A 26,024-nucleotide genomic window follows, 5' to 3' on the forward strand; every position below is an offset into this window, starting at 1 on the left:
ACATAGATTACCCATGATCTTCATGTATGTATCCATTCACTCAACAATTATTTGAAAGCCGACTGAGCAGAATATTGCCATAGAGGCTGGAGACACTGTAGTAAAAATAACAACATAAAAAGCAAGTATGATCTCATTCTGTGGAGTGACGTGCACGTATACACACACACACACATACACACACAGTAATTAGAAAAATAAACAAAAGGCAGCTTGTGGTAAGTGCTCTAAAGGAATGAAAAAATAACCGGGGCCTGGCAGACGGCTTTCTGGGAGCAAGGCCCAAGGGCTCTTGGGTACCAGGTGTGGGAAAGACTGAGTTGAGTTGGGTGTGGTGGAGAGGGTTTGTGAGAGAACTGTACCCAAAGGAATAAGGAAAACATGAGAGTCAATATTACCTATTTTAGGGATGGTAGAGGGGAGAAGTCATGAAATTTGGAGGCAGGCATCTTGCTCCCGAGGGGCCCGATTTTTTTTAAAGCATTAACATGGGTTTAATAAACTCTATTTTACTGGGTTTTGATAGAGTTCAGTTCAAATAAGACACACAAAAGAGCTTTCTATATTGTGAATCACTAAAATGTTAATTAATGAACATCATTGTATTTGCCAAGAATGGTAAACTGGTGTGTTATTTTTTTCTGGCTATCATTACCATAAAGAAAACCACAGTAGGGTACCACCTCTTACCTGTCAGAATGGCTAGTGTTGAAATGATAAGAACTAGCTATTGCTGGTGAGGATGTGGAGAAAAGGGCACCCTTGTGCACTGTTGCTGGGGACACAACATGGTATATTAAGACTTAATATTTAAAAAAGATCCAATTAAAAAATGGGAAGGAGACCTAAATAGACATTTCTCCAAAAATAGGCATTGTGACAACATGAATAAAATTCAAATGCTAAGTGAAATATGTCAGAGAAAGACAAATACCATATGATTTCACTTCTATGTGGAATCTTAAAAACAAAACAAATGAAAAAAAACAAAGAAAACATGGAAGAGATTCAGATACAGAAAACAATCTGGTGATTGCTGGCATGGGGAAATGGCTGGAATAGGAGAAGAGGACTAAAAGGAACGAACTTTTATTCATAAAATAAATAAGACGTAGGATTCAGTGTAGAGAGACCTGACTGGACCTAATGGTTTAGACCAGTCTTCATCATATAATGATTTCTTGGATTTCTTTCACCACTTCGGTCAGGACGCTTTGTGTATTGGTGGTGGTGGGGGACGGGGGGACAAGAGAATCTCATTAGTGTTTAAATTCCTACTCATTTCCCAGTGTTACTTTTTCTTTTCCACATTTGAAACATTTTTAGGAAGATAGTAATATTTGGAATTTAGGAAGGGAGACATTGGGTTCGAATTAAACCACATGTTAACTATGTTCAAGGAATGCTTACTTTGCCTCTTTTTTTCTTGTTCTAAGAAATGTCACCCAAACATATACCATAACAATATTCTATAGGCCTGAATAAATTTAAGCAAGAATCATATATAAAGGTTAATCAAATAAAAGTCATGAATCCAGAAGTACATCCCATTCTTTGCTTATTTCCTTGTTCTTTTTGGTCTCCATCTGTGTGGACAGCATATGTACTAAATGCATAAATATATGCATTCAATATAATTCATAGAACAATGGCAAGCATTTGTGACTGGAGAAACAGTAAAAAGAAATATATTTGGAAAGTTAGGCAGGAAGAGGAGGTGAGGAAGGGAGTGAGCATTAATAAGGATCCTGATAAAGTTCATGGACAAAATGGTATTAGTAATTTGGGGGGAAAAAGAAATCTGGGGAAGGGTTCCCTGGTTGGTATCCACAATCAAACACGACTGCACAACTGTTTTTCTATTTAGATACTCTTCTTCTTCTTTTTCTCCAAAGTGGCAAATGAGATCATGATTCATTTAGGGATTCCACTCTGAGTCAAAATCATGATGATCACAGAAACAAATGCAGACTCACGAGCACTCCCTCTTTCCGTCCCTTTTCTGGTTGCCCAGTCTAGTGTGCAGCATCACTTCTGGGAAGACAACCCGCATACCCACAAGCAAATTTCTCAGTGTACTTTTTAGTTATTCCAAAGTCTATTCCCAGAAAGGACATTAACCAGACCCAGAATAAATTCATTATATAATTTTATTTTCCCTGGCTTCCAAAGGAAAATTAAATTCACAGTTTGGCAATATCACCACTGAATTATTCTACTAAAGCTCACATCTCAACTCACCTTCCTAACTGGATTAAAAAAAAAAAGACTTAAAAATAAAAAGGTCTAGTTCTTTAAGGTTAGAGTATAAATTAGGATATACTATGTGGTACGGTTCTAATCTGTTTTTGGAAAAATTATCAAATATTTTAGATGCCCTAGATCTAAAGAGCAGAGTTTCTTCCAATTAAACATCTTTGGGGATTTTATTGAAGTGAACCTAGAATTCCACATAATGTTTGGGAAACTATTATAGGCAGACTAACAACTTCTCAAAGATACCTGCATTCTAATAGCCAGAAGTTATAAATATGTTCCTTCATGTGACAATGAGGAGTTAAAGTAGCTGATGGAATTAAGGACAATACTCAGCTGACTTTAAAACAGGGAGATTATCCTGGCTTATCTTGATGGACCTGATATAATCACAGGGTCCTGAGAGTGAAAGAAACAGGCAAAAGAGTCAGTGTCAGAGTGATGTGATTTCAAAAAGACCCAACTGGCCCTTGCTGGCTTTGAAGATGTGGGTTTAAGAGACAAGGGTGGGTGTTCTAGAACCTGAAAAAGGCCCAGAAATGAATTGTTCCTGAGAGACTCCTGAAGGAACACAGCCCTACTAATACCCTGACTTAACCCAGTGAAACTCCTTTTGGAATTCTGAACTCTAGAACAGATAGATAATAAACTGGTGCTTTTTAAGTCACTAAATTTGTGGCAATATTTTTATACCAGCAATAAGAAACTAATGGAATTCATCCACATCCCTTCTCGCTCCCCCACACTACATTCCAGTCACTCTGGTTTTGATTCTGTTACTGCAGAGTCAACCATCCAAGCTGGGATTTGTTTGAGAGTCCTAGCCAAACCCCAGGGAGTTTCTTAAAGTCAGTCAGAAACGGTATGAGATGAATCATCATGGAGGATTGATGAGTACTTGACTGACCTCAGACATAAAAGGCCACAGACTCAGGAGCCATGACGTCCAGGTGCAAAGGTTAATCAATGAAGACGCCAAGAAGAGCAAAACAAACATAATACAGATCCCAGCAGCCAATCCTTTGTTACCTCAGTCCCCTGACCCCTAGGAGATGTATTAAACCTTCTCATGCTGAGACTCCATCTTGTTGAAGATAATGGTGAGCAAGTTAAACTCTGGAATGCCAAAGGGACAATCTAAATCAGAAGAGACCGTTTAAAGAGATAGAAATTAATAAAATGTCAATTAGTACTTTGTACAACTAAATAAAGTGCATTAATTTTTAACAAACATAAAATTAATCAATGCTCTGAGACTAGGTAGCTTCCATGTTTACCTGAGTTCGCATCTGACCAATAGGAATATTCCTGAAGACCCTGAATTTTTAAATATCTTCATTCCTCCAATTTCAATTATTTGTAGATGGAATACAAAGGCACGAGGCAGCAGCTTATGCTGAACTCATCTCTGCTTCCCCTGTGGGGTTCTTCTGTTTAACCCTGAATTTTCTCCATTGGAGTCACTCATATTTCTGTTAAAAAAAAAAAAAAAAAAAGAAAGAAAGAAAAGAAAAGAAAAAGAAAAAGCAGAGACATTATCTCCATACAATTGAAAAAGCATATAAGTTATAAAGGGATGCTTAAGTGCAGAAGACCATAAGAAATCAGGCATTTGGCAACCCAAGTGTTTGTCAATAGGTGAGTGGATAAAAATGTGGTATATACACAATGAAATATTACCCAGCCATAAGGAAGAACAAGATTTTGCCATTTGCAACAACACGGATGGACCTATAGGGTATTTTGCCAAGTAAAATAAGTAAGACAGAGAAAGACATGTATCATCTAATCTCACTTAATATGTGGAATACTAAAAAAACAAACAAATGAACAATCCAAAAACAAAAAACACAGACTCTTAAATGCAGAGAATGAACTGGTGATTGCCAGAAGGGAGGTTGGTAGAAGGTAGGTGAAGTAGATTAAGGGGATTAAGAGGTACAATCTTCCAGTTATAAAATAAATAAGTCATGGAGATGAAACTTACAGCATAGGGAATATAGTCAATAATATTGTAATAACTTTGTATGGTGAAAATGATGATTACCCTTTCTGTAGTGAGGACTGAGTAATGTATAGAATTGTCAAATTACTATGTCATACACCTGAAACTAATGTAACATTGTATGTCAACTATATTATGCAGTAATACAGATTACTTTAATAATAAAAAAAAAAGAATTAAGGCATTGGAATCTGAGGTCCTTAGGAGAAGATAATTTTAATAGTAGGTGGTTCTTCATGTCTGATATTAGCTTAAGGCCTCCCAATCTAGGATGATGAAATCTGCTACTACCCAGAGAAATAAAAATAGAGGAATGAATAGAATACAGACTTAGGCAATAGAATCTTCTACTGAATAGGGAAACAAAAGCAGAAGAAAGAATAGAATAGAATTTACCTATTTCCATTTGGTTATCCAAATCACTTTCGGTGCTTGTTAAAAAAAAATGTAGCTTTCTCAGTTACACACACTCATTCAGAATCTCCAAGGGAAATTTCTCAGGAATTTATATTTTTTAAGGTTCCTTGAATGATTTCAATCAACAACCAACTTTAATTATCTTTGATTTATTTAAAAATTTGAGTTAGGGCCAACACTAACTAAAGGGACCAAAAACATGGCTTTAAAAAAATAGAGAAATATTTAAACCAACAAATCACTGCCAAGATTACCATAATGCACCTTGACCTATTTTCTTTTTGGAAACTTTAGAAGGACTTTTACTGACATCATGGTAATTTCATTGCTGTGCAAAGGAAGAAACTGGGTATGGAATGGAATATAATAGGTTTGGGTGAGTATCCAAAAACATATATATACTATGAGGGGAAGCTTAGAAGCACATTGGAATTTTCAATATTGAAATAATTACCATAAAAAAATTGTTGTGGTTTATGAATAAGTCAACTTCAACTTGTATTTTAAAACCCCAGATCTATTTTCTAAAATTTCCTTCTGAAGCTTAGGGGAAACCATATAACTCTGAAAAATGTGTGATCAAAAAGTATATTAACCACTTAATCTTATAAGTCAATCATTTCCTTGCAAATGTAATGGAAGAGGAATATTTGTAATGAAAGGTACATATTAAATTTCAGGACTAAGATTCTCAAAATAAAAGTAATGAGTACTCCTACCATTTGATGTTAAAAATCAGTTTGTTTTTTGTGGAACCTATTTTATAATGAGTCACTGTTGTGTCATTTTCAAAACATGCCACATGACATTGGTACTAAAAAATACACTTTAGGATTAGTTTAGTCTTCAAAGTTTTGTGGTTTTATGAAGATATGCCTACTGGACTCCTAGGAAGTGTGGATTTCTAAATAGGTTAAGCCTAAAGTATTTTTAATCTTATACGTTATTTATCCATAGTTAAACCTTCAGTTAATTTAGCTCTTTGGAAGATGATATGTTCTGAATTAACATAGAGTTAGTGAGAAGAAAACAGGGATTTATTTTTTATTTTGTGTATATTTACAGATATTCAATTCATGAATTCAGCCACTGGGAGCCAGTTGATTTCCAAAAGTATAGTTTCTTCTTTTCCTTTAACCTTTTAAAAGCTTTCCCTATGCCTGGACTTGTTTTCTTCCATTGGCGAAACTCCATTCATTCTTCACTATGAAGCTTCATCTTGATTTTCCCTTCATGATATATAAACTTCTTCAACAAATCACAGGTTGTTCTGATGCTGCTGCTCTGTAAAATGGTAGTTCTTGTTTTCCTCCTGTGAGATTGCCACATGGCAACATAACTACATGTTTATTTGCATCTCTTCTACCTAAACTTTGTTGCTTTTTGAAGCACCCAGTAGGCGTGGGTCTTTAGGGCTATATGGTGCCTAAGTCTTAATCAAACTTTATGTGTAGACTGATGAATGAATGATTTGGTTTTCCTTCAAGGGGCAAATCAGAATTTTAAAAACAATGAAACAAGATGGGACTGGGAGGGAGACAAACTATAAGTGACTCTTAATCTCACAAAACAAACTGAGGGTAGCTGGGGGGAGGGGGGTTGGGAGAAGGGGGTGGGGTTATGGACGTTGGGAAGGGTATGTGCTTTGGTGAGTGCTGTGAAGTGTGTAAACCTGGTGATTCACAGACTTGTATCCCTGGGGATAAAAATATATGTTTATAAAAAATAAAAAAATTTAAAAAAAACTATCTTTATTAGCAAAGTAATATCTTAACACAGCTGGAATTTTAGTAATAAACTTGTGTATCAAAGAAAAAAAAACTATCTTATATCTTCTTTATAGTTTTGATTTTAATTTGAATAATATGTTGGGAAGTAGTTCCATAAGATTTTCTTTTTTCAGTGCTTTTAATCTTTGAAGTTCTTAATTAGGTCCCAGCTACAGAAATTAGAAGGGACTATTTCATGCAGTTAACTCAACCCCTGATTGTACTGCAATTGCATGTACCAAATTCTATCCTTTTCCATCATGACCTCTCTCGTTCAAGCCACCATCTTTGCTTCTTTCCTAGACCAAAACTGTTGTATCTCACTTGGCCTTGCTGCTTCCTCTTATGATTCTGTTCTATGATGCTACATCACCAGCATCCCAAACGACTTGAATAAAAAAATTTTTTTTTCTTTTCTTTTTTTTTCTTTCTTTCCTTTTGAACCTCTTTTTATCCCCTTTCTCCCCACTCACGATTTTGGATCTCTTCTAATTTAGTTAAAGCATATTTTTCTGGGGTTGTTGCCACCCTTTTAGTATTTTACTTGCCCCTTCATTTACTCTTATCTGGCCAAAATGACAAGACGTAAAAATTCAATGCAAAAAAAAGAACAAGAGGCAGTACCGAAGGCTAGGGACCTAATCAATACAGACATCGGTAATATGTCAGATCTAGAGTTCAGAATGACAATTCTCAAGGTTCTAGCCGGGCTCGAAAAAGGCATGGAAGATATTAGAGAAACCCTCTCGAGAGATATAAAAGCCCTTTCTGGAGAAATAAAAGAACTAAAATCTAACCAAGTTGAAATCAAAAAAGCTATTAATGAGGTGCAATCAAAAATGGAGGCTCTAACTGCTAGGAAAATCCACAGTGCCTAGTATGGAGTATGATGATGTATGTGAACTGGCCATCATTACGTGTCCAGTCAAAAGTGGTATGCCACTTAGGCATCAAGCTCTTAACATCAGCCCTCGTTCAAAAATTCTAAAATCTCTTGGCTGAGCACTCTTTCCTCCCCTTCTTTACCTTTTCCTACCGAGTTTAAATATAATTTAATTCAAGAGGATGTTTTCTCTGTCTTCCCGTGCTATATTCTCTTTTGCTGCATCCTATCATTTCATTTTGTAACACTTACAAGAAGTTGTAGTTATTACTTGTTTTTACATGTTGCTCAACATAAATATTAGTATAAATACAAAGTATTTATGAATATTAATTCTAGTTTCATATTTTTAGTTTATGAAGATAAATTGCATCATCTTTATAATGTTCTAAGCACTTGTATGTATTGACTCATTTGATCTTCTTTGATCTTCTTAATATCCTAATGATGAAGTAATTAATCCTATTTTACAAATGTAGGAAAATGAGATTTAAAGAGTTGATGTACACAAGGTTAGTTCCAGAGCAGACAATTAAAGGAGATAGAAACGTAGATTTCTGTCTCAGGGAATTTACTGCTCTTATTCAATGCACCATCTTCATGTCCCTTGTTTTCATACATCCTGAAAACAGTAGTCCCCTGTAACAGTACTAATAACTAACATTTATCGAGTGCTTAGTCTATGTGAGCAACTGTTCTGAAAGTTTTACATGCAGTAAATTATTTAAGCTCATGAATAAGCTTTGTGAGATAAGCACCATGACCATCCTCATTTTAAAGATGAACAAACAGGCAAAGTGGATTTCCCAAGATCTCACAGCAAATATGTTACATAACATTCTTTACCACTAGAATATATCCAGTAAAAACAGACACGTGCACACAGTTTCCTGGGGGCAGAAGAGGGCATGATGCCTGATGTCATCATTTTCTATTTTTGTTATAATACCATGTTGATGTACTTTTGAAATTATTCTTATACTTCCTATTTTATTCCACTTAAATCCAATTAAATGTGTAAACAAAATTGAAATCCTCATCAGCACTGTGTAACATAAAATTTTATCTTCTAGCCTTGATTTCACTGACTGAACAAGGTAATCTGGAGAAAACTGCCCTTGAAGAAAAGATGTTTTAAAAATTATGCAAAATTTTCTAATAGAGAGGGATCATATTCTACCATGATTCTGTCATGGCATAGGGTTTTCAAAAGTTAATTAACTTACCCTACAGAGTCAGTTAAAAGTTAGATGTTTGTACACAGAATAAATCACTTAGATAAATGCTAAACATGTATCCTTCCATATCAAAACATAATACTCTAAAGATGTCAACTTTATCTCTGCTGATATCATTCAAATCCAATAGTATTGACTTTAACATCATAAAAATATATGGAAAATATATCCAAAAAATAGGTTGAGGATGACAAGAAATATTCTGGAAAAATATTTCATTCATTCAAAAAATATGTATGGAGGACCTGTGTCCTAAGGGACAGATAAAGTCTTACTCTTATGGAAGTGACAGCCTAGAAGGTCAAAGTTATAAGACACACTGCTAAACAAACAAACAAACAAACCCACTAAAATAATTCCAGAAACTCTAAATAGCAAGAAACTATAATGTTCTAACTTCCATTCCATTTTGGTGGTTCAAAGCCTGTCTGAAGAGGCAGAGACCTAAGTGACTACAAACCAACAATTAAGAGGTCTAGTGAAACAGTGCTCAGTGTTGACTTTTCAAAGAGTCCATAATGTAAAAATTTTGAAAAAAATATTTTTATAATAATATTAAAATCAGATTTACATTTTTCACTTTCTCTCAGAAGTGAGTTTTTCAGAAGCTACATGGTATGTGATGATGTCATTCTGGTGGCTAATAGACTTTCTGCTTGTGTATTTTGTATTTTCTAGAATTTTCTATGGTAGTAGGTTTGAACTATAAATGCATTTTCAGAAATTAATTTAGTTTGTTCTCAAAAACAATATTATGTCCCTGCTATTTTTGTATATAGATGTTATTACAATAAGCTGTAGCTTAGTTATTGTTCCATAAATCATTATTTTGTAACCTTCAAATTTCCCTTGTGTCTATACAATCAAGAAAAAGAATTAATTATACTTTATGGTCTTGTTTTGCAAAAATATTTTGTGCACTTCTTTACTAGCGCATAAAATTTGCTAAATATGCCATTATATGCCATAGCAATGGAGTAATCAAAACAACAAACAAAAAAATATTGAAAGCACTGAATCACTCACCATTGGGCAAAAACAAGTTTTGATGCACCCCCATGATGCCATGCTCTGTAACTATAAAAAAAAATTAATAAGACAAAATGAGTATTTTATTTCATTTTCCTTTAAAGATTTTATTTATTTATTTGACACACACACACAGAGCATGAGCATAAGCAGGGAGAGTGGCAAGATGGAGAGGGAGAAACAGACTCCCCACCATGCAGGAAGCCCCATGTGGCGGGGCTTGATCCTTGGGCCCTGGGATCACGACCTGAGCCAAAGGCAGATGCTCAACTGACTGAGCCAACCACGTGCCCCAAAATAAGAATGTTAGATGAAAAATGCTAGACATTCAGGGTAAGAGAGAGAGAGACAGAGAGAAAGAGAGGGAGGGAAATGAAATTCTGTTATGTATATAGAGCATGTCTGAAATATATGAAGCAATAAACAAAGCCCAAATAACAACCACTTCTAGGGAGTGAGATTGGAGAGTCATTTGGGTGAAGGATTATCCGCATTTAATCTCGTGTCCTGGTATGCTGTGAAATGTTTCAGCCTGTTACCCCACCCATGTATATCTCTCTTATTATGCAAGTCAATTAATGCTAAAGAAAACCTTATTATTGATAATTAAAAATATGTTTCTGTAAGATGCCAAGATAAGTGGAAGCAATTGTAGAATGAAGTTAAAAATATACATCTATAGGAGTATAAAGATGATGAAGATGAAGGATAGTTCATGGCTTATAAGAAGTGCTAAAATTGACAATGGTAGTTAAGATTGATATGAAAGAAGAAAAAAAAATGCAAATCCATTCATTTATTGTTCTGATTTAAAAACATAAACCACGTACCAAAAAAAGAAATTTTCATTTAAAATATACCTATTGAGATAAGCAAAGTAGACAGATTAAGGATGACCAATGTGAAAGATAAAATTCCATTGTATGTGATAGTATGCAAATTATAAGAGAAAGCAAGAGGTCACTGTAATATTAAAAAGTAATTACATTACAGTACATCTGTATGATGGAATTTCATGTAGTAAATGACATTAGAGAATAATATTTAATGATATAGGAAGGTGTCTATAACTTACTGTTTTGTGGAAAGGGATGTAATAAGGATAATAGAGTAACATTTTGGTGAAAACCAAAGTGTCTATGAGTTTGTGTATGTAAATATTCACACCCTAAGAAAAAAACATTAAAAGATGATTATTTCTGGGCTAGGATATTTATTTTTATCCTTTTCCACATAAGTATTCTCCAAATTTGCTAAAACAAACTACTTTTATGAATAAAATTTCATAAATAAGGTTTATGAAATTTGCAATACATAAAGTGATAAAAATAGAACCTCCTCTTCTACCAACAGAGAATTGTCATTATACTTCATTACATTCTATGCTTTTGGAGGAATTCACTTATTGTAGATGCCCAGTCATATATCACTATATAGAGAGTGTGGGGAAACCAGGAACACTTTCATTTAATGCAAAGGGAAAGCAACATTACAGTTTGTTTGGGTGGGGTGGTGGTAAGACATTAGTCTTAGCAATTCCCATGGTTGGGGATGGGGGACAACCTGATTAGAACTTGGGAAATTTGTTTTGTGGTACTCATCAATTTAATGATCTCTAAGATTCGTTCTAAATCTGTGGTTCTATGACTCTATGAAGAATAGCTAGTAACAGCTATTTCAAACATTTCATTGTTTACATATTAAGCATTTCATGCAATCACTTACACAGTAGCCATCCCCATGTCTGTGGTTTTGCTTCCCACAGTTTCAGTTACTCAGAGTCATAGTCACCTGGGATCTGGAAGCAGAGGACAATATACCAAGAAAGTCAGTAAGATCCTGACACTGCATTACATTGCCCACATGATTCTCTTGGCTTGATTTCATCAGGCAGGTGTTTTATCATCTCATGTCATCCCAAGAAGGAAGCACATGAGTACAGTACAAGAAGGAATTTTGAGAGAGAGAGAAAGACCACATTCACATAACTTGCATCACAGTATAGCATTTTAATTATTCTATTTTATTATTAGTAGTTGTTGTTACTCTCTTACTGTGCCTAATTTATAAATAAAACCTTACCATAAGGGCGTATGTATAACAAAACATAGTATATAAAGGGTGTGGTACTATTGAAGTTCCAGGCATCCAGTGGGGCGCTTGGGCATTTCTTCTCATACTGTGCTATGCTATGCCCTACACCAATGGCATTAGAAAAATGGTGTCTGATGCTCATAACTTTTCCTACAGACATCATCATCAGACCCGTCTTAAAGATGAAGACACTGAAACTACCAAGATAACTTTTTTGTTTAAATAAATTTTCACTCCTGATAGCTTGCTTAAGTTTCTAAATCTGTATCTATCTTTCCACAAAGTCTGAGCTCTTCACTACTCTCTTACTCCTTCAGAGATTGCCAGCTAGCATGGGACAAACAGAATCCGGCATCCGAATGGCTATGACGGAGGAAACAGGCAAGTTGCAGTGAGCCTGGGAGCTGGGACAAATGCAGGGCTGGATTCAGAAGGAGGTAGATGAAAGGGTCAGAATGTTCCCCATCATCCTTGCTGGTCTCAAGTCCCAGAGGGAATGCAGTGGGCACGCTGAGGAGGCAACTTAACCATTTGAACATTGATACTGATGGAACCTCAAAAATCTATTGCTGCAGATGACCTGACTCATTTGCTGGGGTAGAGGGCTTGTACCTCAGCGAGGGGTCTGACGTGTGGATGTGGGTGTGTGTGTGCATGTAAGTGTGTGATGTACGGCGTAGTTGGTTTTTTGGTTTTTGTTTGTTTGTTTGTTTGCTTGTTTGTTTTGGTGTTTTAGAAATCACCCCCTAGTTAATATCTCAGCTCTCAACTGATAATAGTATTGCCTATAAAATATTTTAAACTGATTTAATTAACTACCTTGTTTTAGCTCTATCTTGCTCACCCTCTTCTCAATGGATAAATATTTCAGGATTTTGCTCTTCTGTTTACTCTTTAGGTGACTTTTAATAAATTATTTAAGCTTTCTGAGTCTCCAATTCTACCTCTGAAAATGTGGTAATAATACTTACATGGATTTTAAAGCGCAAAACTTAAGGTAAAAAAATGTGAGAATTCTGAGAATAAAGCATGGAATAAAATACACTTAAACAGTAATTTTATTTCTTTCTAATAGACTCAAGAAGTATGGTTTAAAGTTCGCAACATCCAATTATTGGTCCCACTGGTTTTATTTTAAAAAAAAGTATATTTTGATAGTATCAACTTCACAATGAGGTAAATATAACTGAATGTACTTAAACTCTAATACAGATGCCTCAACACATTTATTACTTTATGAAGAAAAGTCCTAGGAATAGATATTTGGAACTTTTTAAACAAAATCTGAGATGTAATCTATAAGAATCTGACACATTCTAAGTTAATGCTCAGAATTGTTTAAATATCTCCTTACAATGAAACACTTAATTACGTCTTTTTTTTTCTGATTTCTTTTACATTTATTTATTTTCTCTGTTATAAAACTGAGTCCTTTCTATAATTTTCTTAAAATAATAGTAATGAAATATGATGCTATGAATCACTTTACAATTCTATGAGTGACTTTCAAAAAGATTATCTTTTTTTTTTAACAGTTACATGACCAAAAGAAAAGGCATCTATTGTGCTACTAATTTTTCAGGCAAATGTATTAGTGGCCAGGGATATTAACTTTCCACAGGTCTCATAGCTAAAAGTGACATATTTAAGATATTTTAGGAGGGAAAAATCTTACAATGTGGCAATTTATGTTAAAATATTGGACTCTAAAGAGTTCCTGTAAGCATAAGGAGAATCTTGGAAGAAAAATAAAACTTATAAACACAGCTGATATAATCACAAAATGAAATAGGCAAGAACTGAGTATATGGCTCATTTGTAAAAAGCATCCATCAGGAACTGACAATGAAAGATCTATCCAACCAGGCCCTTGGGAGATTACAACTTTGCATGACTTGTAGTTCAAAGGAAAAAAAAATACATTGCTAGCATGCAATGAGAGAGTAAAAGATTACTGCCTTGTGATATTTTTAGTGTGCAATTTTTTCATGTTCTTTTATGTTTTTTGGCATTAAGCTATAGAATACCATCCCCAAGTAAGGTCTTGGATGAATTCCTAAATTAAATCCACAAAATAAGAAACAGGCAGGACATTGCTGATTGATTCCAGATCGGAATAGCATAAAATGAATCCCCTTAACATAAGAAATAAACTGGAAATGTTGATATTTACCTTCTCTGTCAGAGTGTCAATGAAGCATATTTTCACATTTTGGGAACTAACGTTAAGTTACCTCCCTGGCCCCAAATTAAGGTGGTCCGAGTAAATCGATATAAACTTCAAGAGCAATAGGCAAGAAAAGATTCAATTCCTCTGAAGACTCATTTGCACTTTCCTGAAATTATTTGTTCTGTTTATGATTTAGGAGACCTTTAGGTGAACCTGAGAGCTGATTGAGAGAATAGCATCTAATCGTTGCAACAGCTACAGAGGGAGAGAGCTTTGCAAGAGAAATGCTGCCACAGTAGATGTCTTCATTTGCAGCAGGACTCGATTCTTGGTTAAAAGCTAAGGTATTTGGGCTAGTGAAGCACGACTCTCTCTCCCATTCCATAGGGAATAAGTGGGGCAGTCCTTGCTCCCCACGTCCACCTGCACTTGGTTAGAGAGCAAAATGCTCACATGCCACCCCACAAGATCCCCACAATGACATAACTCCATGCAGAGACTGGCGTGACTGGGCTGGGTTTTCCCCCTTCAGCTCTTGTATCACTAAGAATCTGGCAGCCAGTTCCGTCCTGACAGAGTTCACAGCATATATTGGTGGATTCTTGTCCATGGTGCATCTGCTTTAAGAATTAAGGGAAGCAGTGTCAAGACAGTAAGGTAAGTGCTGTTTTAACTATAGCACTGGGGATGCTGACTGTTTGGGACAGTGTTTATTGTAACAGGAACAGAAAAAATTCCAGAGTAACTTTGCCAATTGTTATTCAACAGCAGATCCACAGTTTTTAGCATTTACTTTCGCATTTTGCTGAATGTACTTTCCATGATTTATGGATTTGAGATCAATTTTATAAAGTATATGCTACACTGCTTGGCAAAGGAAGCTATGCAAAGTTTCAGAATCGGAATGAGAAAATATTTAAACTAGACATGGTAAAAAAAAAAAAGTGTGGCAAATAAAATGTTTGCTATTTTATGCTAATTAGTTATATATATTAGTATTGTTAGAACCTAATTTTGGAGCAAAGAAAGACCATTTCCATTAATATTCAAACTGTTTCTTAATAAATACATTGTTATAATTTGTTACAATTTATACATGTTATAAAATGTGAGCTAAAGAATTTAGACACTCATGAATTGCTTCTATTTTGTTAATTTTATTGATTTTTTTTTTTTTTTGGATGTATGTCTTGAAAAAACATGTTTTAGAGAAATTCTGGGAAAGATGATTTACTTTTTGAGAAAAGCATTTCCTCCATAGCCACAGGTATTTGGAAAAAACTGGGAAAAAGCAAAGTGCTCTTTTGCTTCATAGTGGTTTCATTATATGGTCACAAACTCTCTTTGAATTCAGAGCCCTTGTTTTTCCTCTGCCAAAAAGTATGGAAGCATTTTTTTCATTACTATTCAATATTCATATTATAGTGACCATGACTATTTTTAGTGTATACTCAATTTAAAATAAGGTGGAAGCTTTTTAATAAAGCCAGACAAATCTTCACAACATTAATGTATTATAACTTACAAAGAATCCTGTCATTACATTTACACTATGTAATTGTTCTCATGGCCAAGTCCTGTCAACTAAATTAAATGACGCCATCGTAATCTTAGGGAATAATTTGCCAAGGATCTGGCTACATGTTACATTATGTCAGCTATCAGAGTGATTCTAACAACTTTTTGGAGGGTTTCATCTGCTAAAATAAAGTGCCTTATAATTTCAAGTTGGAGCAAAGAAAAGATGTCTCAAGTTCTGATACTGAAAAAATCCTATTTATCCCAAACTCCCTAGTTACAAAAGCTTATACCCTACTTCTCACAGGAAGATATATTATTTTATGGTACCTAGTGGAATGTAGATCCTGCCTCCCATTATGATTTCCCTTCTGGTGTTACCCCCAGCCATAACTCTCCACTCTACAAAAACCCACCTCTTTACCTAAATTGTTAACTCTGTACTTCCCCAAGCAAGTGAACTGCACTTGATTGAGCCTCACCTTAGAACCATGTTCATATGAGAAGATCACTGTTACAGCTCTTTTTTAATTTGTCCTTTCCTACATGGCTCCTAATGCCACTGTTTAATACAGAATTTCCTCAATTCCCACTCTTTCCCATGCTGTGAGGGCACTAAGATCCAGATAAATGAGCCATGCCTTCTTAAATTTTGGCATGAAGAAAGTAGAGAACTTGTGAGTTATGGAGAAAGGAAAACTTTAATTCAAAACTTGAAAATAATATGTTTTCTCTACCAGCTGGATCTCTTTATAGGTTTAACATTTTTAAAGAATTTGTGACATTTCCCTGATTAATGAAAAATAGTTTTGAAAACTAATGTACTAAATATTAGTTTTGGAACACAGTTGTGTAGTGTGCCTAAAAGCATGGAATGTTAAAAAAAAAAAAAAAGTCAAATAATAGGCATACTGCCTCCCCCCCTCAAGAATTCTGTTCCTCCACCTCAGAACCAAAAAGACCCAGACACTTTTAAAGGAATGTATCCCCTCTCACATACACATATACATAAGAACAGCTTTCCTCCGGGTAAAACCATAGATTGCCCGTGTTTTCAGTAAGGGTCTTCTTAATGAGACATTTTAATGATGGTGAATGGCAGGGTATAAGGTACAGTTTCAAATTGTCTTTTCATTTTCATTTTTCTGGTTTTGAAGGATGTTCTGAGGCAGTGTACTAACATGGTGGCCAGTGGGCACCACCCAGAAATCTCTTGCAGGAAGGCATTTAATTAAGGAATGATCTAGAGAGATTAAATGGACAATTGGTCCTGGTTTGCCCAGAAGGGGGCGCATGGGTATGCAGTCTAACCTGAACCGGGTTCACACATCAGAAGTACTCGGTCATCCTTCTTGTGATCCTTAAATAAAAATTAAAAAGACATCATTAGCTACTCTAAAAAAGCACTATAAAATAATAAAGTGCATATTTGCTAATGCATTTAACATTGCAAAGCCAATATCCTTTTCCTGAAAGTATACTTGTATAACAGTATGTTTCCACTTTATTTAGGATTCAAAGTATTTGCCAAAAATGCATCTAGGTGTGTTTACTCTCCTCTTGGCAATCATTGGTGCCAGGGGCCAGTACTATGATTACGATTTTGCTGTATCGATTTATGGGCTGTCCTCGCCAAACTGTGCCCCAGAGTGTAACTGCCCCGAAAGCTACCCATCGGCCATGTACTGCGATGAGCTGAAATTGAAAAGTGTGCCGATGGTGCCTCCTGGAATCAAGTATCTTTACCTTAGGAATAACCAGATTGACCATATTGACGAAAAGGCCTTTGAAAATGTAACTGATCTGCAGTGGCTCATTCTGGATCATAACCTTCTAGAAAATTCGAAGATAAAAGGAAAAATTTTCTCTAAGCTGAAACAACTGAAGAAGCTGCATATAAACTACAACAACCTGACAGAGTCTGTGGGCCCACTTCCCAAATCTCTGGTGGACCTGCAGCTTACACACAACAAGATCCAGAAGCTTGGTTCCTTCGATGGACTGGTAAACCTGACTTTTGTCCACCTTCAACACAATCAACTGAAAGAAGATGCTGTTTCATCTGCTTTTAAAGGTCTTAAGTCCCTCGAGTACCTCGACTTGAGCTACAATCAGATGACCAAACTGCCTTCTGGTCTCCCAGCATCTCTTCTGACTCTCTACTTGGACAACAATAAGATCAGCAACATCCCTGATGAGTATTTCAAGCGTTTTAATGGACTGCAGTATCTGCGTCTATCTCATAATGAACTGGCTGATAGTGGAATACCTGGAAATTCTTTTAATGTATCATCCCTGCTTGAGCTGGATCTCTCCTATAATAAGCTTAAAAATATACCAACTGTCAATGAGAACCTCGAAAACTATTACCTGGAGGTCAATGAACTCGAAAGTAAGTAGAAAGCTCTGCCTGTCCTTGACTGATGTTTCCTCAAGTCTTTAAATGCCTAAGCTATGTGGTATAAATAGTGTCTCTGGTTCCATTTAAAAAAAAAAAAAAAAAGGAAAATGCCAACAAGATATCCCTCTAGCTCAGTTATATATCCAATGTCCAGCCTTTCTTTAGAGTGTCCAGATAAGAAACTATTCCGCTCACAGGACTTAAACATGAATTTCTTCAAATTTAATATTTTGAGTTAGTTAATCCTACTGTGTTATCTCTGAATATTTATTTGTTATTATTTGCCTCTGTCATGATTTAGATTTGCACCTTACATTTATTTCTTGGCAAAGTCTGGTTGAGAGAGGAATAAACAAGTCCAGAAGAAGGCTAGCTTGCAGAGGTTTTCAAATACCCCTCCTGATTATCTCCAGAGCAACTCACATATGCTCATGGTCTCCTCTGACATCATTACTTAGGACTCGATATATTACCCTGCTATCACTGACCATTACTATTTACCTCTGTCATCTGTAATATAGTGTGTGTCCTTACAGTGTTCTTATGAAGATGGAGAGGAAGATTAAGGAGGGAAGAAGGAATATGATGAGGGTCTGGAATTTGTTTTAATGGTATTAAATTTCCTCCTTTTCTATACACAACACTTCATCTCATTTGATTTTTTTTCCAGTTTCTGCTTTCTTTCTCTTGCTGCCGTAGTTTATTTTTTATTTATCTTCTGGGTGGATGTTTGACCTGATCCACTCTGGGCTATTTATGTAGTCTTCTGGGAAATTTTAAAATTTAAGCCATAAAGATTCAGGTGGGAAGCTGAAATTCACCATTCTCCACCTTATTCTTTAATGAAGGGTGACAGAAGAAAAAATCTCTGGTTCATGGACAACATGTTTTGAATAAGAAGTCAGGTGGGAAACATTGATTTATTCATAAAACAATTATATCTGCAAAGTAATCTATTGTACTTAATGATCTTTATACCATGAAATTTGGTTCTTTTGTCATATAGGTTAAGGATATTGATAATTCTATCCAAAAGATTACAATGTGACTTTTTAGTATGATACTTAGTAATTCTGCAACAATTTTGTGTAACTCCTGGTAAGGTTGGGGTATTCCCAAGAAGGAGATCATGATTGCCTGCTTTGAAATGCCATATAAACTTTCTTGTGTCTGGAAAGCTTGCTTGTCATATAATACAGAGTAAAGTTATCATAGCTGAACACTTACAGCCATTTCCAGTGGAAAATTCACTATGTGACAATGTGTGGCCCCACATTATAAGCTGGTGGTGGTTAGGAAGAAGGATAACTTAGACAACCCAAAATGCTAATGGGATTTAAGATGTTGAAGGGCTGAAGAAACCGGTTAGATTTGGTTGATGGAGTCCCACATGATTGGGACTACCTCATACTCTGAGACAGGAAAAGGGAGAAATACAGATGCAGGAACATCTGAAGGTATAAAGACTAGATGGAAGAGGTGACATAGGAGACGGGAAAGGTGGTCTATGGAAGACATGGTCACTCATGCCAAGCTGAGCTTGAAACTACACTCCCTGTCACATATGGTCATTTGAAAACGAGTGGTTAGTCACTTTAATTCCTTCCTTATTCTTGATATTTAGATACATACATTTCAGATATTCTTGTTGTTTTTGTATGTCTTCAATTCAGCTCATTTTGCCACATAAAATTATGTATACTCATCATCACATTCTCTGAAGATAAAAAAGAGCCCCTTAATGTTTCTGTAGTATTAGAAAATATTTAGCCAATCATGTATTAAACTTTCAACCTTAAGCATTAGCCTAGTCATAGATGTCCCTCATGTAATTTGGAAAAGAGGGCAAAATTCAAAGGACATCAATAGCTGTTCAACACGTATTAAGCGCTTGCTCTGCGTGTGAAGTGACTCACATAACTTAATTACTTCAATCTTCATGTAACACAGTGTGATAGATACGTTATATCTAATAAGAAGATCAGATAAATGTTCCAGATAAATGTTCCAAATGACTTTGGAACATTTATCATCTGCCTCGATGATAAATGGCAGAGATAGAAGACTAATATAGGCCTAAAACCATGTTTTGTCCCATTACGCCATGCTTTCTCAGAGATAGGCACCACAAGATCCCTGAAATTTGACTGATCAGTTTTTAAAGACAACATCTTAGAGGGAAAGAGAACAGGGTGTTAGGCTCCACTGAAGTCATTGTTAACTAGAATTGGAGAATGAAAGAAAAATAACACTAGAGAGGAGCAGATAAGATTAATTGGAACTTGGCCTGAGTAGAAACAGACAGTTTCTACATACAAACATAGAGCATGCAATCTAAGAACAGCCTTTGTTTCTATTCAAACCTAAATTGGTCTTTCATTTGTGGCAACTTTTTCTTTCCACAGAAGAAAAGGGCATGAGCTCCAATCATGGACATTCTATGACTTGGTTTTTGCTTTGGAGTTCTGAATTACTGTCAAAAAGTGTGCTCGTTGGAAAATTCTTCAGAGGTCATCTAGTTAACCCTTCTGATTTTAAGATGCCAAAACCCAAGATGTTTATATCAGTGAGGTTACTCATACAACAGCACCAGTCTTAGATTTCTTTGAGCTAGATGAAATACTTCAAGAGAGTGCTTAGATAAAATGACACGTTAATTGAATGTCTTTATAAAACCAAGTATTTCTAAATACAGAACTTATAATTAATAAGTTCTGTTCTTTAAAAAAAAATCCACCAAATGTCCTGATCTACCCATAAGCATTCTTTACTAAATATTGCTGTGCCATTTGGTAGCCTGAAATACTCCTTTAGCAGTGCCAAATTCAGAGATACAACCAATAAGTGGAAAGGAGTTCTAATAGATATTATTATGGATTTGAGCATTTTTAAAGTAACTGTTGCAAGCCCATGTACTAAATAATTAACATGTCTGTTCTTCAATTTGCAGAGTTTGAAGTAAAGAGCTTCTGTAAGATTCTGGGACCATTATCTTACTCCAAGATCAAGCATTTACGTCTGGATGGCAACCGTCTAACCCACACCAGTCTGCCACCTGATATGTACGAATGTCTACGTGTAGCAAATGAAATCACTGTTAATTAATATCTACTAATTCTGATTCTATTGATGTGTACCCTGGAGTAACATTTTATGGTTATGTTTTTTGTGTGTGTCAGTTTTCACAGTATTCATTTTTTTGTCACTGTTTATTACTTCCATGAATTCCAAATTCTGAGGGAAATGTTTTGTAAACATTTTACTACTTTTTTTTTAAACAAAAGATGAAAGGCAGGCCTATTTCATCACAAGCACAGACATAGACACACAGAGAGACAACAAACCTAATGCTTTATTTGTAAATTTAGTGTTTTCTACATCTCTACTGTCAAATGATGTGCAAAGTCTTCTACTCGTTGAATAGAAGTCAGCCGAGTATTATAATTCCTAAATCTTAACTTAATGTGCCAAAAAGAATGGGCTACACACGTAAGGATGTTCACTGTCTTGAATCAAATGATCTCAAATTTCTATGTTCATACTTGTTTAGCGGAAAAACGGGTGGCAAATTTTGAGACCAATGATTTTGCAAAATACTAAACCAAATTCACAAAGCCACATACACTTAGAGCAATATTTTTAGTGTTAAGAATTTATATACTTACCTAGCGAAACTTTTCTTTTCTAGAATTATTTTTCACTCTAAATCACGTGTATGTTCCTTTTTAATCATTTGCATGTTATGTTTAACAAGCTCATAGCGAAATAAAACATAGCAAATGGCATACTGTGTTTTTTTATGAAGTTTGTATCTCTCATATAGAAAATAATAGATTAGAATTTTATTTTTTTTTATTTTTTGAAGGTTTTATTTATTTATTTGACAGAAAGAGACACAGCAAGAGAGGGAACACAAGCAGGGGCAGTGGAAGAGGGAGAAAGCTTCCCGATGAGCAGGGAACCCAATGTGGGGTTCGATATGAGACCCTGGGATCATGACCTGAGCTGAAGACAGACACTTAATGACTGAGCCACCCAGTCACCCTAGTAAATTAGAATTTTTAAAATATCTTTAGCCTGCAGTATTTTACTTAGATAAAATAGAATTTCCCACTAAATAAGTTGTCTGCCTATAGGATCCATTTGCAAATAGCTTTAAAAACACATCTTAAAATGTGTACTTAAAAATGTGCAGATCCCAGTTTTGGTTCATGTTGGGAGAAGGGATTCTCCAACCCCCTCGCCCCCCACGAAGCAATTCTCTAGACACCAACTGGGTGGCCTACAATTCAACTCAATTCTGACACTATCTCTAGATAGATAGTGTCAGAGTTCATAGGTCAAGTGTTCAGTCTATAAGACACCCTGCACCCTTGTGTTGCAGAGGTCAACAAAAAGTCCAAGCTGTTGCCTGGTTATAAACCAGAGGTTCCCGTAGGCCCCTCCTTGGACACAATTAATTTGCCAGAGAGGCTCACAGAACTCAGGAATGCTGTTTACTCACTAGATCACCAGTTTATTATACAAGGATATGATTCAGGAACAGCCAGAAAGAAGAGGTGTGCTGGGCAGCATAGGTGGGAAGGGCACAGAGCTTCCATGCCCTTTTCAGGTGCACCACTCTCCCCAGATTCACCAATCCAGAAGTTCTCTGAACGCCATCATTTTGTGGTTTTGTGGAAGCGTTGTTACACAGACAGGATTGATTAAATCATTAGCCACTGGCAATTTAAGTTAATTTCCAGCCCCTCTCCCCTCCCTGGAAGTGGGAGGAGGCACTGAAAATTCCAACCCTCTAACTGCTTAGTTGGTTCTTCTCCCAACCAGTCCCCATCCTCAGGTTACCAATGTGCTTTCCAAAAGTCACCTTATTACCAAAGACAACTTTATTGTTCTTATCAAAGGGCATACCAAATATTTTAGGAGTTGTGAGCCAAGAACAATGGACAAAGACAAAATATATATGAGAAATATATTTTGGTCATCTGAATGACCAAATATATATTTTGTGTAAATCACAGTATCAGAATTCTTAAATCTCACTTTGTTGGATATTTAACATCATTTCCATTTGTGTCAGTTCTGCTGATTTATATACAATGAGAAATAGTAGGCCAAACAATTTATAAAAAGTAACTTCTCTTTTATCTACTTAACAATAAAACATATGTCTGGAGCCAAATATTGTGCTATCAAAAGCATACTTATTCCATAGGAGAGCATATAAAGCCTCAGTTGTGTCTAAAACAAAGGTCACATCTCTCTAAAGTGTCCTCTGTTTTAACAGAACATTTTTAGTGAGCTACCTTTTGGTAAAATAGTCCCTATCATCAAAGGACCATCATCAACTGAGTTGAATGGCAGATGTGTGAGATATATATTACATTAGGTACACTGTATACTTTTTGATTGTTATGTATTTTCTACATAAAGATAAGTTCCTTAAACTGTGACTGTACTCTCAGGCCATTTAAAATGGTTATTTAAAAAAAAATTGATTTTAAGTTAAATCAATTTTTTCCTCCATAGATCTATTTTTTCTCAATGAAACTGTAATATAAAAGAAATAAAAATAAATTTTCCCAGCCCTATCTATAAAAAGTCACCATTAATCTTTTGAAACCTATCTCAAGTAGGTAATAGAGAATGTGCCATAAATTCTCTTTTAGAAATAATGTTATAGACCTACACAAATTTTGTCTTTATATCACTTAGGGAAAACATCTTGTCAGCTGTCTACCTTTAAAGTTTTTTTTTTTTGTTTTTTTTTTTTTTTACAGAAAGAGAGCTCAAAAGTAGGCAGAGAGGCAGGTAAAGAAGAGAAAGCAGGCTCCCTGCTGAGCTGAAAGCCCAATGCAGGGCTTGATCCTAGGACCCTGAGATTATGACCTGAGCTGAAGGCAGAGGCATAACCCACTGAGCCTCCCAGGCACCCCATCAGCTGTCTATCTTTAAAAACTTTTGATTTATCTCTATCCAAAGACATATATTATTCTAAATCAAAACTACAACTTTTAAACAGTAATTTCCTTTGTAGTTGTGGTTGGTTGACAAGGACCAAATTAAGCAGAGTGACACTTTGATTAAAAGCATTTGGGGAAGGCACTAGTTAGGTATCGTTTTGGGACAGCTCTCCTTTCTACAGACCAGATCCCAGCAATTCAGGATAGATCAAGAGAAAAGAAGCATCTGTCCTGCTTGCTTCTTCACTCATTGTGACAGCCTTCCAGAGGAAAGGAGATTAGAGACTCTCTTTATCTGCTCTTCCCTCATCCCCTTACCGCTACCCCAGCTGGGGTAGTGTTTTTCAACATTTCAAGTGTATGATTAGCATGATGGAATGCTTTTCTAAATACAGATTACCAAACACAATGTCTTAGATATATAGACCCAATAAATTAAGCAATGTAGGATTCCATATTTTATATAAATATAAATATATATTTAATTGATTTATTTATTTGAGAGAGAGAGAAATCAACGGGAGGAGCAGAAGGAGAGGGACAAGTAGACTCCACAATGAGCACAGAAACCTGATGCAGGGCTCGACCTCACAACCCTGAGATCATGACCAGAGCCAAAAATGAGACTTGGATGCTTTACAGATTAAGCCACTCAGGGACCCTTCACATTTTTGAAGAATGTACATGACTCTCATACTGGTGTTCAGTTATACACTTTTTTTTTTAATAGAAAGAGAGAATGAGAGAAGGTCAGAGGGAGAAGCAGACTCCCCATAGAGCTGGGAGCCCGATGCGGGACTCAATCCTGGGACTCTGGGATCATGACCTGAGCCAAAGGCAGTTGCTTAACCAACTGAGCCACCTAGGCAACCCAGTTATACACATCTTTAAAAGCAATGGTTAAGTGGGATCAAGCCATTGAAATTTCAAACAGTTAAAGAGCAGAAGAATCTTTTTCTCTAAGGAAGCTGAATAGAAAGAAGTCTGTTGTTAGCAATATACATACATGAGAATAAATATTATCTTTCCTGTATTCTAATTTATTTAAGCATGTGTAAGCAAAGAATCACTTCAAGTGTAAGCAAGGAATAAAAATACAAACTTCATAAGGATATCATGAGACAATTCTACCACTCAACTAAGGAGAGTTGTTGTGTAGAATGTTTCTTTTCCTTTTTTTTTTTTTTTTCTTGCTTTGTAGATACTTTGTTTGCCTATGGTCCTTTCCTTCCAGATGGTACTCTGTTAAAGAGATATGACTCGGAATTTACTTTGATTAAATTTTCAAAATGGGTACTGGGGAAAACTGTCAACAACAGGGCATATTTCAGTTAAGAAGTTCTCTCTCAACTGTCTTGTTAAAAACAATGATTCTGATTTTGTCTCTTACTTGATAACCACGTGAATGGATTAAAGCAATGATCGATATGGATTCTTTCTTTCCTAAGATTTTTTTCCCAAGATTGTGTCATGGAAGAGTTAACTGTAGATTCTAATTTTGGAGGAAAATAGAAACATGAGAAATGCTCCTCTTTATTCTCAACATCTCCATGTGAAGATCAGGGTTAGGTCACGCCTTTACGGTAAAGGAAAATGGTGATGTATTCAGGCTTTGAGGTTTGTAAGGAATTATCATGCCTTAATAAGTAAAAAAATACAGATGGATGATAGACCATTAAATGAGCCAGAGGAATGTTGATTTCCTACTTAAAAGTTCTCCAACTGGTAATAACTGTTTTCAGAAATAGTGGAGAGTTTAAAAGGTTGGTTTTACAGAGGACTATGGATTTATTTCCTTGTGATCTTTTATGTTTTGGGTTCCGGTTTTTTCTATAGTTGTAATTTTATCATAATGATGGCCTTAGATTTTTCTTTGGTTGGATTTTGCAACCATCATAAATACTTGCTTAAAATTTTACTCACAAGTAAAAGAAGACTCTCCTTTGATTTAAAGTGAACTCTAAAACAACTTTATAAACAGAGCTAAAATAACAATGTTATAAAAGTTAAAGAAGACATGCCATAAATACATGAAACAAATAGAAATGCATTTTAAAATATGTAGCTAGTTATATTTGCTTATTCACTCATGCATCAGTAGATTTTGTTTCCTAACAAAGCATGGGAAATCAAACTACAACTACATGCAGGGAAAAGTAACTATTTAGGCAACATAAAATGAGTGAGGCCCCATGCATCTTCAACTCACTCTGATAGCCCCGAGGTTCCACTTCTATTGCGTAGTTCTTCTTGCTTCACATTTTCATTGGCCCAAAGACTA

General features: G+C 35.5%; 1 protein-coding gene across 1 annotated transcript; it reads left to right on the forward strand.

Moving 5' to 3' along the window:
• Positions 1–14,120: 14,120 nt before the first annotated feature.
• On the forward strand, positions 14,121–21,565 carry LUM (lumican). The gene is made up of 3 exons (XM_082741016.1): positions 14,121–14,518; positions 16,892–17,771; positions 20,731–21,565. Exons 2-3 carry the CDS (start codon positions 16,913–16,915, stop codon positions 20,883–20,885), a joined length of 1,014 nt encoding a protein of 337 aa, XP_082597142.1. The 5' UTR covers positions 14,121–14,518; positions 16,892–16,912; the 3' UTR covers positions 20,886–21,565.
• Positions 21,566–26,024: the final 4,459 nt, after the last annotated feature.

Source organism: Mustela nivalis (genome assembly GCF_964662115.1).
Source record: "Mustela nivalis genome assembly, chromosome: 7".
Classification (NCBI taxonomy): Eukaryota; Metazoa; Chordata; class Mammalia; order Carnivora; family Mustelidae; genus Mustela; species Mustela nivalis.